General features: G+C 38.8%; 1 protein-coding gene across 2 annotated transcripts in view; it reads right to left on the bottom strand.

Moving 5' to 3' along the window:
* The window catches only part of MNAT1 (MNAT1 component of CDK activating kinase), a 127414-nt gene that overhangs the window by 63172 nt on the left and 44590 nt on the right, over window positions 1–19652 (bottom strand). For both annotated transcript variants that reach the window (XM_030005181.1, XM_030005190.2), the window contains exons 4-6: window positions 15525–15628; window positions 11123–11263; window positions 5339–5464 (exon numbers count right to left, since the gene is read on the bottom strand). In XM_030005181.1, coding sequence (XP_029861041.1) covers window positions 5339–5464; window positions 11123–11263; window positions 15525–15628 — 371 coding nt within the window. The remainder of the gene's footprint in view (window positions 1–5338; window positions 5465–11122; window positions 11264–15524; window positions 15629–19652) is intronic.

Here is a 19652-nt window from a genome sequence, read left to right as displayed (position 1 = left end):
CAATGTTTTAAAAGAAATAGCTCCACATAACATAAAATAAGAATGTTATTTCCCATTAGTATAATACTGCAGGTGTAACACTGCACAAAATCTATTCCCTAACACTTGTTGTCCCCAGCTTAGTGGTAACGTGCATTCCTGAGGTGTCCTAGACATCCTGTGTCTGACGCAGATCCATTCCTCTGAAATACTGATTCAACTGCTCTCTCCTGCAAGCTCCGGCTGCTTCAGACTGCACATTGCTCTCCCCAGCATTCAGCTACTAATAGCCTGAAGCTACAGGAACTGGAATAAAATCCTGGTAATATTCAGACACATAGAAAGTTAAACGTAACATCGCTGCTGTGATTTGGACAGGGAAGCAGAAGCTGAAGCAGATATTTCACTCTTAATTCGCTGCCATTCAGGGGTGCTGTTGACAGGAGATGGAGCCTGGCGCAGCGGAAGAGACACGAGGTTAGGAATTTAGTAGGGCTGGATCCTATTCCTCCTTCCGCCACTGCTTTGCTGTCTAATCCTGGGCGAGTACATCCCCTCCGGGCATCTGGTTCCCCTCCCTCCCTGACACATCTATTTAAACTGCAAATTCAGAGGGGTAGCAACCATCTTGGTAATGACGAAGCATGTACAACACTCTACACTAATACTTCTATTAATAAATACTGCTATTAAGTAATAAAACAAAAACCATGATAGAAATTGAACAGTCAATGATGCATTATATTAGCTCTGAGATGTTTCGGTATGAAATGTAAAAAGGTAAACTCTCTCAAGTGGTGGCAGGCCAGAGGACACCTATGCTCTTTTCCTGCATATTTGGGCAATCCAATTAGAGGTAATTGAGTTTTTAACCACATGAAATTACTTCAAGAATACCATCACCATAAAGGCTAAATCTCCTGGGAGGCTGGGGAAAGGGAGCAAAGAAACATAAAACTGGAAGGAACAGAGAAGGGACAGGGTACCCAGCCTGAAACACACTGAAGAGAGCGTGCAGCTAAGCCAGTCTAAGGCATTCATATTTTTTACAAACATGTAAATAGCTGGGCCGCAGAGTCAAAGATTTGCATGTTCCCAGTTCAATGAATTAAAGAGGAGTTAAATACATCCACACTTCTATGCGTTTTTAATCGCAATGGTAATGTAAAGCACAAATCTACAAGCACCAAAAGGCTTCTACAGTCCTGTAAACAGCAGAGACATAAAAAAAACCCTAAATTACTGTAACAAAATTAATTCCTGCTGCATTTGCAAACTGCCATTCATGTGCAATGCATATGAGAACCTCTTTTACACATTAAAATTAGCTTCACATTAAAGCCACCTCCCAGCCAGAAATGGTCACTATATTCACCAAGAAACAGAAGAACGGTTCTATTGCCAGACCTTAGATTTGTTTTGCACACCCTGATAAGCCCTAGAAATACTAGGAACATCATTCATCTCCGACAACCTTTGCTGGTTTTGACAGCTACTAAAATCTAAAGTACAAGCTTTGACAGAAAATAGTACTTTTAGGACTACTGCAACAATTAAGATTGCTACAGTTTCTTTTGTAGCTTTACACTGATTTGAGATTAGATTTAATACGACTTTTAAATATTCAGATATGCTGAAAGCATATTTCTTAATATGATGAGCATGATAAGCAGAAAACTGAAGCATTTTCTCCCCCACCTACAGATGTAAATCAAATAGATTGATTAGGAAAGTATGTGTTGTGCACAGAAGATACCATTTACTGAAATAAAATTTAAAAGTTAATAAGCAGACTGCTAGGAAAAAAAACAGCTTTCACTTGAAAGGAGCAAAATAACCCAATTTAACAAAAGGAAAAGTGAAGGAGACCCTATCCCCATAAACTAATTGTCTGTCTTGTTCTATAGGGGATGCTCTTGCTTAGCTTACAAGTGAAAGACACTCCCTCCTCCCCCTGAAAGCATAGGAACTCCACAACACTAATATGACACCTTAAATGAGCCAACTTCCTTGAGCATTGTCCAGGAGACTAGAATAGGCATGCCTCTTAATTCAGAAACTGAGAAACATGTCCAATTATCAGTCAGGCTGAAGAACATCTCTGACCAAGACCATCCCAGGAGAAACACTCATGTTCAAGCTGAAAAAAACCATGGATTGCCACAACTGGCATATTTTTATAGGCTTTGTGTAAACACAAGCTCCGCATTAGCCAGCATCTCAGCTAGCTCTATCTGGATTCCTTTCTTTTGAAACAAAATTAAGGAAAACACCCACCAGAAAAGGTCAATGGCCAAACTATTAGGAAAAAAAAAAAAAGCACAGGGGAAGAACTTACATAATGATTCATTAAATGTGTGCTGCCGAAACCCTAACAGTGAGCATAAAACAGACTTTTCACAGAAACTATACTTAATTTGCAGAACTGTCGAGCCACACAGAGCATTAATTAGAATTGTATTTTTTAAGAAATTCTCAGTACTCCCCTAGAGCTACCCCCACCAATATAAGTGGTGAGAACCCCATGGCTTAGAGAAGAACAAAGCTAAAGCAACTATAAAGAGTGCTGCCCTTGAGGGCAGGCCAACAAAAGCTCTACCTATTTCAAGTGTACACCTATGCAAAACAAATGGACTGAGCATCTCAGGTTTTTAGAAAAACATTCAACCCGGAAAATAAGCATGTCATAAGGTGAGTGCCCAGGTGGGAATTCACCTTACGCTGTCAACCACGCCAAATCATGTACAATGAGCAGTATTGCTTTTTACAAAACTAACTCCGTTCTGAGCCAAACAACTTGCATTTGACTACAGTAACTTTCCAAGATACATCCCAGTCCTAATCTGGAAACATCAAGAACTAGAGATTTCATTGCATTCCAGACTCAATTTTAACAGTGAGGCCAATTAACCAGTGGAACATTGTGAACTTTTGGTCTTACTTGTTCCTTCAGTTCCTATTTAGATCCTATTTGCTTAACTAAGATTACTGGTTCTTGCTACATTTACTGTTGCACTGTTCAGATTTGGCATGTTCTGTGTTAAGGAGGTACTTATTGTAAATTGAGTCATATATTAACCTTCCCTTAAACTAGAGGCAGAACACAGCATGAAGCACATCTTTCTGCCTTTGAATAGACCTTTGCAGCTCCTCTTTGCGTTCTTTCTGATTTTTGCATTCAAAATGCTGTCAGCAGAACTCTTCAGCCCATAAGTCTTCCCAATACTGCATTCAGACAGAAAAGTCCTTTCCTACATATTGCTGTACTATCCACATACCCAAGGCCCTCCCACACACACATGCTGTGGCTAAGGGTCAAATTGGTTTACTTGCTTAGCTAAACTTCCAAATCCTTTTCAGAGCCTGTTATTTACTCTTCTATTTATAATTTTGCATTTAGCCATATTAAAACACATTTTGTTCAAATGAGGCTAGCTTGTCAAAGTGGCCCTGTAAACTGCCAGCTTGCACGTCATCCATAGAAATTCAACATCTGCTTCCAAACACTGAACTGTGTCCTAGCAGAACACCCACAGAAATATTCCTATGCTGTGGTAACCAACAACTACTTGAGAAATTACAAGTTAGCCAGTTAATTCATTTATTGTGCAGAACCTCAATATTGTTATTATTGTGTAATATAATTTCTATATAGTTCTAAAAAGCAATGTAACGTAATAACCAAATCGCGCACCCTATAAAGAAAATATGGAAACATTCATCTTTCTCAACAAAACCCGTAATTTCATTGGTGTAAAATCTGTTTTGCTTGATGTAATCCATTTTCCATAAACAGTAGTCAGCAACTTCAAATATTCCTATCCTTAACTTTATTGTTAACTGTACTTATTCCTAATTTTCTTTTTAAGTTGTTCTTTTTTAATCTAGGACTAAGGTCAGTCAGGGTGAGGTTTTTGTTTGTTTGTCTAGGACTGAACAAATTAAATTAGTTACCTGCTCACACTTTCTGAACACTGCTAAAATAACAATCAGTTATCTGGAGTATCCCCTATTATTCCAAATGTTAAAATGTAAATGTCGTGATGCTAGAAATCTCCTCATCCAAGTCTTTCACCATTCCTGGTGAAGTTTACTTAGCACTGCAGATCTGAAATGTCCAGTACTGCATACTGCATTTAACATTCATTTACAAATGCATTAGGAAGTACTTCCATTGTCCTCATCGTGTAGCATAAGCTTGTCGTCTTGCTTTTCCCAGAAGAAAGGCCAACAGCTTTAAGAAATTCTGACAATATATTTTAACAGCAAGAAAAAGTACAGGCATTCAGTTAGAATAGTTTTTAAACAGAACAACAAACGTTTTCTGTCCACTAGCTTTTCCACACAAATAGAAAACATCTCATGAAGAATATCAATCTCCCCCAGACTCTTATATTTTAAAAGAAAAAGGAAGAAGATACAGTTTATACTACAGGAAAACAAGAAAACAATCTGCACTACTTTGCAAAAGCTGACACTACTTTTGGAAAGATAAGCTGCAAATGCTTCTACATTGTGAACCCTCTGGGGGATAATGAACACAGCACAGATATCCCTGACAAAATAAATTGATTAGTTGATGGGAGACTAGTTTGATGCAAAGGTTTTTGCTTTGCCAACTTCTTGGTTTGTTGAGGAGGGTAGAGAGTGCTGGTTATTTTCAAGACATCATTTACCATTATCAATTCTAAAATACAAAGTCTAAAAAAGTGCAGAGATTTAAAACGAAACAAAACAGGAAACCAGTAAGGTGCAAAGAAGACCAGTAACTCATGCTCCCACCCCTGAACAACCACCCCCAAAACTTCACATTTCCATACACAGTCTGATGTGTACTTGTACCATGTCATGATAAAGGACAGGAACACTGACACATCTTTAGCTGTCACCGTAGCAGTAACACACTTGCAACAATACTTCTTGCTTCCTAGAGTCCAGTAACAATGAAAATAGCGTCCTTAACCACTCGGCATCATTTTCTAAATTGTCCGTCTCATACTCACAGATTATTCCAGTGCTTAAAGTAATCTGAAGAAAGTGCAGCCTATTCTTGAACTTCCAAAATTTCAACTTCCAGAATTGGTACACAAATGAGACAAAAATAATTCAAGGACACTGCAACTTTGCAGGGAAAGATGTATAGCTTGGTTTTTTACAACTATGCAATGAAAATATTTCATATATTCCAACCAGCAGAATGATGAAATTCTTCAATTAATTCCTAATTACTTATTTAATTGGAAGAGAACAGTCTATTTCATATAATATGCAACTCAGGCTTAAATAACCTCTAAATTTCATATGAGGAAATCCTCTGTCTTTTGAAAGGCATTAAAAAAAAGAAAGAAGCAAGCCTTACCATTTTGATGCCAGTGGAAAACGTGACTGGTTTGACAGGTTTGGGTTTTTCCAGTTGCATTTCTAGCTGAGTAGATCTGTCCTTATGCTGAGCTAAAAGCAGTGAAGCAGGAAGACTGGAGCTCTCCTGTAAACATGAGGAACAAATTTGAGTGCTAAACAAAACCAAATATTAATTAACACTGCATATTCTTCAAAAGTGCAAGCTGTGTCTGAAAGGCCATCACTAGCAGAGCAGCGTAGTGCTAAGTATCCTATGAGAAACAGTTTACAGAAAACGATCATTTTCAGTAATAAGAAAAAGCTGCAGCAACCCCATAAATCAGAGTAACCTGCAAACAACCATTTTTATAGAATCCACATTAAAGACAATATAACAGGCTCCTTATTCCAACTGGCCAATGCAACTATATTTATTAAAATAAAACAAAAATTAGAACTTAATCAGAGAAGGAATAATACCAAGTAGTATAACTTGGATCAGATGTTTATCTAAGACGCATTCTTTCTACCAATGAACTCAGACCAGTTTGAAATTGTTTCCCATTAGATTTCACCTGAGGCCGTTTGGAAATGATCCTTGCTCTGCTTTGCACAATGGCACTATTGTAAGTGCAACCAACAGCATATTTATTTTCTCCTTCACCAACTTATTTTTAGGGAAGCCAGCCAATTTACAAAAAAAAAAAAATATAAAAAGTAGTAAAATGAATAGTTAAGCAAATGAACTACTTAAATTCTCAGAACAGAATGATTATTAACATACATATACGTAACTGCATTCTTGAGAGAGTCAGAAAATTATTGGCCAAGTGATTTTCTAGTAAACTAATGCAACTATCCACACGCACACCAAAAGCCTTGAGACTTCCTAGGTAGAATGACCATAAAGTTGAGAGCAGGGAAGTTCAGATGGATTCTTCCCAGACTGCTCTAGCACAGTATTTTACTCGTAAGGCCCTCAAACGTCATGTATACTTCTGTTTCATGGGACCAAGCAAATACTGAACTATGAACCATATTTGTTACTCACAAAACCAAGCAAAACTTTAATAAACTGGACCGTGATTTTTTACTTATTCAGTTCAGGGTAAGAAGGTGGAATTTTTTAATGCCGTGAGATGCCTTGCAGTTCATGGCATCCTAGAGAAATCTTCTGAAGCGATCATGAAGAACAGTCATATTGTACACTGACTTTTCATATCACTCTCCAGTCCTCTTTCCTCTCTATTTTTTTGTTACACTCCCTTTGTCTTATGACTAGATTGCAAGTGCTAAAAGCAGAAAAATCTCAGCTAACAGAGCTGGTCCAGAGTCACAAATACAACTAAGGCATAGGATCCTACTCACATTTCTGTGATTAACTGGGAGGAGTGGAGAGAAGAGGTTAAAAGCCTTAATTGTAATAATAAGAGATGCCCAATTTCTGTACAACTGGGAGAAAATTTGGACCACGAATGCACTAGGTTACAGTCTGCATCTTCAAAGTGTTGTACATATCTGTAACCACCATGCAGCAGCATATGCTGCTAGCTGTCAGCAAAGTTTAAGGACGTTGGATTCTTTTAATCACCAGATTTAATATTTTGGGGAAGAAGGGAAGAGTGGGAAGCATTCTCTGGTTCATTTTGTCCTCTCATATTCCTTAAACGTTCACTGCATTTCTAGTACAATAACTAAAGGAAGCCTATTTTTGCACCAACTTCTCAAGAGTTCACACAATGACCAGTAACCAGATTACACAACTGTGGGAAACCCCCACCGTGCCAGAAAGCCACCAAGTCCGTGATTGTTTGTCCTTTCGAATAAGCACATAGCCCTTCTGTTAACTATTAACACACATGAAAGGTCCAATCCCATAAGCATGTATCCATACTAGCAATTTTCTGTATGGGAAAACAAACTGTCTAACAGTACAAACAAAGCTAGTTATATGCAAAAATTTCTAAAACATTTGTCTCAAAAACCCTGAGGTTCTAACAAAAGTGTGGACACATGATGTCTTTAAGGCACTCTGCCCTTTGCTTGACTCCAAGCTATGCTACAGCCCAGGGAAAACCTGCATCTTTGCCACCTGCTGCAATGCCATTTTGCTCATGCCTGGGAAGTACAGGCTCTTGAAGAGGAGAGTGCAAGTCCCACAACACAGAAGACATCCAAGAGCAGATCTACAATCTCCTGTATGCAAGTGAGAGAGTTTATAGAGTAAATAAAGGAAGCGCTTTAATATTTTACTCAGCCCCAATTATCCAAGTCTAGAAGGTTAAAAATAAACCCAACACAAAATAAAACACACACACACACCCCTCTTCCAATGATACATAAAATGCATTTGAGACTACAAGTCTAAATTACAACAAGGCATTGTGCTTTTAAAGTGAGAGGTTTTATTGTAAAAGAGGTCACTTAATGAAGGTAATATAAAATCTGCATAATTTAGTACTGGGAGGCAAAACAGGCAACAGCCTAGGCAAAGCACCAGTAGCCTGCAGAGCCCAAGGCGCCCGCGATGCCTTGCTCACCTCTCCAGCAAGTGAACCTGGCCTTCCCCTCCCTGCTCCCAGCCCAGGACAGGTTCTTGGAGCCTCTGCCCCAGGTCCAGTCCTTTCTGCATGAGCCACTGCACTCGCCAGGCTGACCAGGGACCAGAGCCCGCTGCACGACATTTTAAATACCAAACATTTCTGTGCCTTTTTCCCTGCCTCTGGATTATCTAAATTATAAGCTCTTTGAAGATGGGACAGTATTCTCATACACGTTTTTAAAAAACTGAGACCTTTACTCAATATGATAATACCATAAATAATACATACAAGAAACTGTGAATCTCCTCAGACATTCGGATTTAAGCACCAAAGGCAAAAATCTCTTCTTGGAAGAGGAAAGACCCCACATCTCTACCTGCACCACACAAAAAAATTTGACTTGGATCTTCTCTTGCTGCCCAGTATGGGGGAGGAATCTTGACAAAAATGACCAAGACCCCGGTCACGTGGGCTGTAGGTTCCCAACACCAGGTGATGCATCCAAAAGAGACAATTCAAAACCAATGGGTGAAATGTCAGCTTCCCACCTTTCTCCACACTCACAATCCTGCAAGCCAGTAGTTTTGCCACTGGTATCACTGTAGCCGGAACTTAGTCCTTGTTGTTTTAGCACAGTACCAACAACCATAGATGTAAGATTTTTTTTTTTTTTTAATGTAACTCTTTACACTGCTACTGCTTATGCTTGGCTTTTGCTGCATTTCTCAATTAAGTTTTACTTATGACCAGCTTCATTTTCAGATTTGCAGCACAGCATTAGAGGGATTTCAGAGACCATAGGAAATGTTTATTTGTTTAACAACTGCTGGTTTTCCAGAGACTTTGTAAGTCATTATACAAACACTTCAGTGCTGGTTTTATAAACCTTTAGTATTACAAAACAAGTTTTGGGTCAAATTTAAGTTGACAGTGCCCCTTCATAAACAGAGACACAACTTAAAATCACCCAGTTTCCTTCCTCAGTCTTTAAAAATCACCTTTCTGTTGTTTTTAGAATATTAAGATATGTTTTAATAGCAATACATATGCAATCACAGTAAAAACTACCTATTTTGGTCATGTTTTAAGGATTATTTATAACCATTTTTTCCGCAAGCCATCTGGTGAAGTAGGTTTCCAGTAAAACCAACTGCTGTGTAAAAAAAAAACCACCCAAAAAACCAAAAAAAAACCCCCCCACATGCACCCCACCACTGGTCTCTAGTAACTTTAGAGTGTATTTTAGAACGGGATTGAAGTAAGTCAGAAACCAGTTCAAAATCCCTATTCTGAGCCATTAAATTCAAGTTCATAGTGGAGTTTTTATTAATTGATCCACTACTCAAACTATTCCTAATTGTGTGGATTGTAAGCACTTTGACCTTTAAAGTGAAAAGAGACTGCTGGATGAAAAGTTACAGACTTGAGAGATTTTCAAAGAACCTTTCTGCTCATCTCTGCTTTTGTCTACAAAAAACAAACACCAGCTCCTTTCAGCAAAACCGATGACAAGCTGCCAGTACTCCTGGCTTAGAAAAAGGTAGCTCTTCAGGAGGCCATGAAACTCCTAAATTGCACATTGATGCTCTCTCTTCATGTCAGTGCCTTCTGCCGTGGTTTGAAGAGGAACTCTACCAGGGAAAGTAGAAAAGCATCTGTATGTTGAATAAGAACTGAGAATACAAAGCAGGAATTAACACTATATTAATGTGAGATAAACTGAAATAAGAGAGAAATTCTGATTTACATCTGCCAAGTAGCTTTAAACCACATTGACATAGCTGCACACATGTATGCATGCATGCATACATATGTCTCCTTTTTTCTGATTTCCTTCAGGGTTACACGCAGACCATTCTCATGGGTGTCAGAGCACGTGAATGTGTGTGCATGCATGTCTGTACACACACGTGTATTAAAAAAATTGAGACATGAATGTTGTTTAAATAACACATTTATTGAGCTTCTCTGTGCCCACACATCATCATTGCATTTCAGATGCAGTAGTAAATTCAGCCAAAGACAAGATTAACACAGTTTCCAGAAGTAGTCTGAGTTTTTCTTCAGTTGTTTATACTTGCCTCAAATTAATCCAAGCTTCGTTCACTTCAAAAGGAGCAACTCATTAACAAAATTTTGCAGCAGGAGACCAAGACACACTCAAGGCAAGAAATCTTCTTGTTTTAGTAGTTTTTGAATACAAAGGGACCACCTATCATTTAGGTGCTCTGACTCAAAAAGGGTTGACTAAAGCTCCGATAACTCATGAGGTTACTGTCCCCTGTTCTCCACCATCCCCCCATTACAGAGGTGGCTGAGCTCATGAAGCAGCTCGTGATTACCATTTTGCTTCAACACACCAGATTATCAACCACTATTCAGGACTGCTTAACAAGACAACAGTGGTCAGAGTTCACATTATGGCTGAACCAACTTAGTAGCTCCTCTCTAACCCACCTCACAAATTGCATGACCCGCCATGCACCAAAGCAGATGCAGCTGTCATCAGCTGAAGGCAAAACAAGCAGGCAGTTACATGGCCTCAGACATGACAGAACCTCACCCATCATACATTCAAGGTGGAGTAGTCGCCATGTCAGCTATGCTAATGCAAGCCATCCTTGATCACAGTCAAAGCCTGTGGCTTTCATATTGCCGATGAATTAAACAGAAAACTAGACTTTTATACTAGCTCTTCTTCAGATATGCAGTCAAATGTCAGCTAGTAAGTAAACTGGTAGAGTGGCTAGACTCACTAAAGCAATTTCTGAAATACATCTCCACATGTCAATTAGCAACAGGAAAAGAGCTTTCAATGGAAGCTCACTAGGAAAAGAAATGAACAAAATAATCAAAACAGGTAGAACCAGAAAATAGCCTTCTTCAAACACCCGAAAAACCTTCTGCATTTTTCTTTGCTACAATCTTAGCCAGGATTAATTTTGTGTTGAAACAGTCAAGAATGCTTTCCTAAAATTAATTTCTAACCAGCACTGGACATTCTGGACCATGACTCCAGTTAAGTCTATGAATTCCAGAAGCACTCTTCCTCCAGTCCTTAGCTTACCAAAACCAGAGTCGTTTGTAACACTGAAATGAATAATAGGGGAGAGAACAGTAACGCAAAACATGCAAGACAGGGAAACAGAAAGGGGCAGTTGTGTTAATTCCACACAGTTAACTGTGGTAGAGATGAATGTCAAAGTACTTGCTGTTTGCTCTGCTAGTGAGCGTTCAAAGCCTCTGGTTTTGTTACTCACCAGATCATCCAAGAGTGCCTGCTTATTCTTCCTTTTTATCATCTGTTGTAGTTGTTCTTCTTTCTGTATAAGCAGTCGCCTTTGTTCATTTTCCTGTCGCTCTACCTCTAAAGCTTCCTCCAGCTCTTCCTGTTCCCGTGTCTGAAATGGAAATTAGAAATCAACTCATAGCAATCTTCCTCCTTAGGTGGACAGAGCTTGCCTACAGCTCTACTGCCTACCAAAGGACCTAGGACAGACCAAGCAATACGAAAGCAGCAAAATTCTACCTTTTACAGTAGAATTTTATGTAGAAGTTTAAGGTGATTATGGATGATGATTCTACCTCCTCTTATTGTCCAGTGCAAAGTCAGATTTTTTTTTTTTTGCTTGCTGCTCTCTGCAGTAGGAAGTAACCATCTGGATCTTAGCTCTTTAAACGTTAGAGGATGGCAATGGGTTTTTCTTACACCTCCACTCTAAAATGAACTCCTCTTTGCTCCCACACATCCTACTTCTCAAGTGATATAAGTGGGGTGACCAAAAATACAACCCCACAGTGCTGTTCCTGATCACCCCCCTCATCAGCTACATCTTCCGTGCGAAGTACACTGTGTGCTTATCAGCGGTGCAGAAGAAAAACAAGACATTGCAAGTCTGTGATTATTAATAGAGAAGCTCATAAGCTAAAACACATTTAAGCATGAACTGTAAAAATGTCATATTCCCAGAAAATGAGGAATTTTTCCTATAACCTGGATTGCAGTCCTGTGACACAAGACGAAAAGAAAGACATTACTAGTACAGAGTGGTTAGTTTTTGTTTCAGGATTTACTTCTTGAGAAGTTTGTTTTAACCTGTAAACTATTAAGTAATCTGTATTTGAAAATCACAGTGAAAGAAAAAAAGGAAGACTGCTAAGAGACAGGGGAAAATAAAAAGATTAAACAATTTAATATATAGAAGAGGGAATCTAAAGAATATCAGTTTGGTTGTAAGAAGGTACAGGACAAAACATACAGGAAACATTTTCCAAATCTTCCCCACCAAAAATACTAAAGGAAAGGGAGATTCAGTAAAAAACACAGAGGTCATTAAAATTTTACAAAACTTAAATGGATGATTTATCGATGGAAGCAGTTTCAGCAAAACACTGTTACAGCCAAGAGCTTAGAAAAATTTGTTCTTATCATAAAGTATAGCTATCTGATATAGGCCAGAATATGCTGAAAAACATTCCTTTATCAGGCAGAACAAGACAATTGGTCCCAGTGAGGCCCAGTTACTCCTGGATGCAAGAGCTGACAGATCTCATCACCTGCCACTGAGCCAACAGAAGCTGCTTTCATTTTGTAACTACCAGTGACACTGGTAAAAAGCTGGTCACCAACCAGTGACTGCCTGAAACTGGATTCTCTTTGCATTTAATGAAAGGAAACAAACAAGAAATCCCCAAGTTGCTAATTGACTTTATTTCTGAGAATTAAGGGATCTAGTTAGTTCAGTCAACAGAACTGAAGAGCTCAGGGTCTTTAAGACATTCCAAGCCTCTTCCATGTTTATATCTAAAGACTGCCTGGAATTTGCACTGAAACAGAAGAAAACTTGTAGGGAAGTGCTGACAGACCTAGTCTGAAGAGCCAGCCCTCAAAAATTATAGTCAGAAATAAGTAAACTGATATACAAACCTAAACCAGATCAGACTACAGGAAAAGGAAGAATTATCATGAGTCAGATCAAATTCTTTCTGAAAGAAAGACCAAACAAAACAGTAAAACAGGAGAGACTAGTTCAATAGGCAGCAAGGGTTGTGTCAAGTTTAAAGATAATCTAGACAGAGTCCCAACATCTAAAGAAAAAGATGATCATGGTAGAGCCTGAAGCAAACTCAAGACGACAAGTGGAAGAAGTAAATAGAAAGTGTAATAATGTTGTGCCACATTCAAGAAAGGACAATCAAGAAAACTTAAACACATTCACATCACAGAGTTCAGACAAAACTATTTCAAGACTGAACAAAGCAGCAAGTGAAATTAAACATCTAGTGACAAAGTAGGAAGTAACAAGTAACCCTATGGCTGGAGAACAGCAGATATTTAAGGAAGGCAGCACGTTTGGGAAAACCATAGTCCACTCAGAGTGCAAGGCTTTATATATATATAAAAAGTATATATAAATATATATATATATATATAAAAATCAATTTATAATGACAAGAACCCCTTCTCCAAGAGTTCTTCACCTTTTTATCCAAACCTGTCTACTTGAAACTTTTTCTCTGCATGGTCCTGCAACAGATCTACAGATCTAACAGATGGGTTAGTACATGAGCAGCAAGCTCATTAGGAACTGGCTACAAAGATGAAAAACATGGCTTGTATTGACAGAAGAACAAGCAGTTATTCAAATCCTGAGGTGACTGGTTCAGTAACTTAGTATTTTGATTTGTAAGAAAGAATGACATACTCATGAGGACAGAAGTAACAGAAGTGAGATCAAAATAACTTACAAGGCCACAGATTTAAGACATTAATTCATCAGTTAGAAACCAAAGAGGAGAAAATATGATGCACTACTTGACCACTACTGATTTTGAACCTCCCATATGACAGTGTTACAAGAGAAGAACAGTCTTAGGATCACGTCAATGTATTTCCAGCAGAGATGGGAAAACAGTGTTCTTTCATAAGAGGCTGTTAAGATCTCAGCTACAATATTACATTCAATTCTGGTCCCTTCTGCTTGCCAAACACAAATTCAAACTGGAACAGGCAAAGGGTAACAAAAACACCAAGAGGGACAGAGAATATCTATATACCTCAGAAGCAAACTATTACAGTGGACAGAAAAATTTATGTCAGTCCAAGAATGAAGGGACAATGACAGGCCATAAGAAGCTTGGGCAAGAAATTAGGACACCTTTTACCATTTATGGAGTAAACACATTCCAAAACCTGCCAAAAAGACCTAGAGAGAGAAACCTTTCAGCTTTTGGGAAAGGGGTAAATTTATGGGCAAGATCATGCAGTTTTTGTAATAGCAACTGCGTCAAGTCTATTATTATGTTTCAATTGTTGAAAAAGAAATGTCGAATGTTTCAAATGTTGTAAAAGAAATAAAAAAGAAATGTCTCCAGATCTCCAGTAAGTCTGGATTCACACAGGCTTGCCTAGCTTCCACTGGACAGCCTCTAGCACATCAAGACCATACAGTACAGAAAACAGAAGGCCCAGGGGGCTTGGGTGGGTACAGAGTATTACTGTGCTGCTCGATATGATCGCACAGCTAGTGCACAGGCTGTCTGCGAGTCACATATATAAACAGAAGGTGGGCTGCAGGCAAAGCACACTATTCTCATGGTGACCCTAGAGGTTGCACCTACATTGTAAAATAAGACACGTATCCAGAGATTTAGCAGGTCTCTTCAAGCTCTGAACCATAGGATATTGCACAGTGTCAGAGACAGGATAACAGATCAGAGATGGACCCCTAGGGAAATTTCCTTGCCTTTAAAAGGAAGAGGTTCAAACAAACATTTTTCAGATTCCAATCTCCTCCTGTGAAATCCTAGAGCTAAAGAAATCACTGGAAGTTTTGCCACAGACTTCAGGGGAGTGAGGATTTCACCCCTACTGATTTGAAAGCAAGTCCTTAGTGCAACTGGAATACAAAACCTTGTTATGTCACACTCTGGGCAGACATTTTCCTTCAAGAACTGATAACAACGTGTATTTTTATACTGAAAAAATATTTAACAGATTAAACTTTTCTTACAGAAAGAAATGCTTGCAAGTTTATTTTTAAAGAACAAAATTATATCTGAGCCATATTTTAATGAATGAATCTTCAAAGAACCATGTGTTTTGCATACAGACCATGTATACAGTATTCCTGGTGTTATTGTTATCAGCTCTTGAACAAAAGTTTTAATGTTTGTTTCAACATCTTTCATTTTAAATTTTGCATAAACCAGACCTGTGCTTTCCTTCAATTTTACAGCTCTCTCCTGGGAGCTTCATAATGTCTGCGTCTGGATTCTTTTTTTCCCTTTGGATGAGAAAGGAATGATTGTCCTGGCATAGGAGTGAACTTGGTCTCTCCTGGAAATTGTCCAATGACACTGCCAGCACGCATGCAGTGGTGATGTATTAGATGCAGATTTTACTGCCTGTCCCTCTTTTCAAGCCCTTCCCAAAATAAAGTATAACTACATTTCAGCTATCAATTCAATCTCTTTACACAGCACTAAATAACAGTATCACAGAACATTAGCATATTACAGTTTTTGAATACAAAGTGAAATCTGCATAGTGCCTTCAGCTTTGACTTGGTTTTAAGACATTATAGAAAGTACTCCACTTCAAAAATCCTTTAATTCTAACTAATGAATAAAAATTGTAGGGGAGAGGAGAAGTTAACTAACCAGTTTTATCTTATTTTTCTGAATGACTTCTTTGTTATCCTTCTGGTACAGCTCCATTTTCCTTTTGGTGTTCTCCAAATCCACATTGTTGGTCAAGTTAAATACTGCACAAATATTAGAAAGACAGAAAGCAAAAGTATTAGGTCAGCATGCATGACTGACAAATAAATACTACTCTCATGTTCTCTATCCCTTCTAGCATCAGATATAAACATCACAACAACAGAATTTATTTAAATATGCCCTGTAAAGCAAGACACAATCTGCTAAATCACTGCAAACTTCAAGAGAAGCCAGCAGAGTTCCTTTAGGTTTATATATCTGTAGGAGATGGAAATTTGAGTCTTGCATCCTATTTTGTGATACTGATGATTCACATGAATAATCATATCATTTGTAACTGCTACTTGAAAAGGTCAATATTTTACAGCTAAGAACACAGTGATTCCTGTAAAATTAAATTAGACTAAACACATACATATTAAGACAAGGGTAAAACTTAAGTCATTCCATTTCATAAGATTATATAATGCACAAAGACTACAAAGACTGTTCAAATTCTCAGGTACACAAAAAATCTTCACATTACTTGATAACTTCAAAGGAACCAATGTACAATTACCTTTATTATGAGGAATGTGCAGATGCATCCAGATTAATAAGTTAAATGGCATTCTTTTGATGTCTCTCCATAGTGACAGACTATAGCTCACATAAATATGAGCAAGCAGGGTTGGTCAGCAAGCTCCATAGTTTAGCACAACATTCCCAATTATCTACACATGGCACAGAAGACACCTCAAGAAATTGAACAGTTTCTATAATCAACAGCTTGAAAGATGTAGATGGTTTGGATGATTAGTAACTTGATGCAATGCCTGAGCCTTTCACCTCTAGGTCACTGGTTCAATTGTGGGTCAAGTGAATTCCAACTGAAAGCCATTATTACTGGGAAGTCACTGGGTGATCCCTATCCAGAGTGGATGCTGGGCTCATGCCCGTGGCCTTAAAGCTATTGAAGACTGCCAATGTACAGCACTCAAAGCCTCAAAGAGCTTTGTCACGTGGCTACAGTAAATTTACCAGAGCAGCAGAGAAATTTGCACTGCCGTTGATAAATCCTTCGCAAGAAAACAACAGCATAGTGAGTGCGCTGTCAAACCCTGAGGAAGGGAAGGAGGTTCTAGTGAGAACGCCAGCATAGCACTTGGAAGATTTTTGTTCAGTTCTTTCTTCCTAGGTTCTCAAGTGACTAGGGCCAAATGAACCCTGTGCACATGCACCACTGCCAAGTCATTTGTATATATGTAAGACTGCTAGAGAGAAACAGAAAGAAGCATGAAATCTGTTGTCATTCATCAGATAGCCCACATCTCAGTTTAGTAAAGATATATCCCTCCTTTCATCCTCTCCAAGGTAACATGGCAGAAAAGAGCTTTTAGGAGGGTTTTAGGTAAACCAAACCATGAATAGCCTAGACTGGCAAACCAGCTGAGAGCAGCAAAGGCAACAGCAAGAAATCAAAGCAGGGAGCAAATGGGGGTGGTGGGAGAAAACAGGAAAGGTCCAAAAAGCTAGAGCTGTGGGATACAGCTCAGTTTTACAAACCCAGCTGTACAGCAGCTCACTACTGCCAAAAAGGGGCAGTCCTGCTCTTACGTCCCTCTTCCCAGGTACAGGTCTCACTCTTTCACTTGCTCCGACTCCAGGACTCCCTGGATGCTTTGCAGTGTCAACAGAAACCCTCCAGCAACCTGAACTGGCTCAACAAAGGGGTCAGGCAGGTGCCAGAGATGGTACAAGGGAAGTAATGAAAGTGTACAGATGAGAATAGGAATACTCTCTTTCCAGGAGTACTGAACCACCACATCATCTTACTCTTACCAAAAGTATTCAGTCCTTCCTCAAACTGCAACAAAAAGGCTACACAAGATACAGCTGAAGAAATTCCTAACCTTAAGCAAAAAAAACCAAAATGCTGTATTTATTTTTTCCCCTCTTTTCCAAATAATGAGCAATATCAAGAGGACTGACATTTTAATTCAGCCTGGCTCCTAAATTAGCTGAACTCTTCCACCTCGAGTCCATCATGCTCACTTCAGAAGGAAGATCCGAGATGGAGGCTGGTTTTGTGGTTTAAGTATTCAACTGGGAATCAACACCTGAGTTCAATTTCCAACTTTGCTACTGTTCCAGGGCAGATCACTGGGCCTCTATACCGGAGGTCTGCCACCAGTAAAAAACAAGAGTAGGGGAATAAAGCTTCCTTTCTCCTATACATCGTCTGCTATATCTCCATACTACAGCTATATGCAGCACCTATCTCCATAGTCTTGATCTCATTTCAGGTGGAACCTCTGGGCACTGCTTTAACCCAAACAAGCCGTTCAAAGTTCAGCTTCTTGGTTTTTGGAAGCAAGTTACCCATTTCAAATTTATTTATTTTTTTTCCTCTCCAAAAGGCATAACAATATTTTCCAATTTCATATTGTGACTAACATGCTTTTGGGTTACAGCAACATTACCTTAGTAAAAGTGTAAATTTCTGGTATTTTAATGGAGATTTGACCTCCAAACTTCCAGCCTACGGTTCCCAGCTGACAAGCAGCTTAATATTTGAGTATTATGGCAGAGAAGAATTGTCATGTGAAAATGCTGGCATACAATCAGACCAGGGCTCTGCAGTGGCAGCAGCTGCATGGGAATGTCAGCACTTCCTACAACTTAAATCCACACACCAGCTCTCTAAACTCTTCAATGACAACACAAGAAAGAAATAGGATATGAGACATGCTGTGCTAGCAGGATGCCCAGATGCCACCTTCAGGTGCAAGATGAGATGCCAAATGCCTGTAGGCTCCTGATCTTGGGTATTTCTCTAAAAGTAATCCAGTAATAAGCTGATGATCTAGGTTTTGCAACTATTGCTGCTTGAAACGTTCAGGGGTTTTCTTCTTCCTTCTCAGTTATCTTTAATAGGTTCAACTAGTCACAACTTGGGTTTGTAAAATAAAAACCATAAGATTTAAAACTCATACTGGGGAAAGTAGGCAAGTTTTAAACATGTGCAGATGCCTGCCTTTATTTAGAACTACTTACAAAAGCAGGTTTATTTTGCTATTTGACATGAAGTAACATTTCCATGTCAGAGATATGTTTCTGCATCAGTGTTTGAGAAATCTTCAGTAGCCCCTGCATAGCCACCTGAAATGCCCACTGCTCTGCTCACAGCAAGGTGACAGATGGTTCACTTCCCCTTCTGTTTTCCTGCTGTGGCTGGAACCAAACCACAGGTAAAACCCTCTCAACAGCCAGATCTGCTTATACCATGCTGATTCTGCCCTGTCGGTCTTATTGTACTCTGGCACTTGAGAATAAGGTAGGACATGAGCAATCAGAAAGATTCATAATTCCAACACCCTCAAAGGCCAGGGCAGATTTCTCGCACTGAATACCGATTCATAGTCATTGAAGAACAGCACTATTTTGGTCCTAAGCATCTGCTCCTTAACACTAAGTTGTCCACATTTCAAGACTTAAAATACTGAAGAGCTACATTTTGTTGCAACAGTGTTAAGACCTGGATGTGTCTATATCAACATCGGTGTCAATAGTCGTCCTTTAATAAATGAAAAGGGTATCCTCCCTCCTACAATAAACACCATAGCAGCAAAATGATGTTCTTTGACACTGCATGGTTATCAGTGGCCAACTAGCCAGTCAAAACATCTTCCAACATATTTTCTAACATATTTTTCATAAGCTTCAAACGTCTTTTCATCAATATTCAGAGAATACACATTCCTGCCATTGTATCCTTGCAATTACAGCTGACAAGTCCACAGGCCACTAGTCCACAAAAAATAATTAAGAGATTATTTCTTTCTATTCTCTTTTGTCCCCTCCACAAGTTACTTGGCATTTAAAAACCAACAAGTATCAAATCAAAGAACACAGTCAACTAATACTCAACTTCTTACCTTTTACATAGCTAGGACTATGCAGTATTTTTTTTTATTTGCTCTGCTTTGAGTTTTGCCAGAAATTTATTTTAAATATAATTCTTCCAAATATTCCCTTTTTAAAAAATACACCAAAACAAATTATAAAACTAGAAGAATCCAAAAG

This window comes from Aquila chrysaetos, chromosome 2 (genome assembly GCF_900496995.4).
Source record: "Aquila chrysaetos chrysaetos chromosome 2, bAquChr1.4, whole genome shotgun sequence".
NCBI classification, from domain to species: Eukaryota; Metazoa; Chordata; class Aves; order Accipitriformes; family Accipitridae; genus Aquila; species Aquila chrysaetos.
The sequence above is the reverse complement of the archived record's forward strand: the minus strand, read 5'-3'. Positions and strand labels throughout refer to the sequence as shown.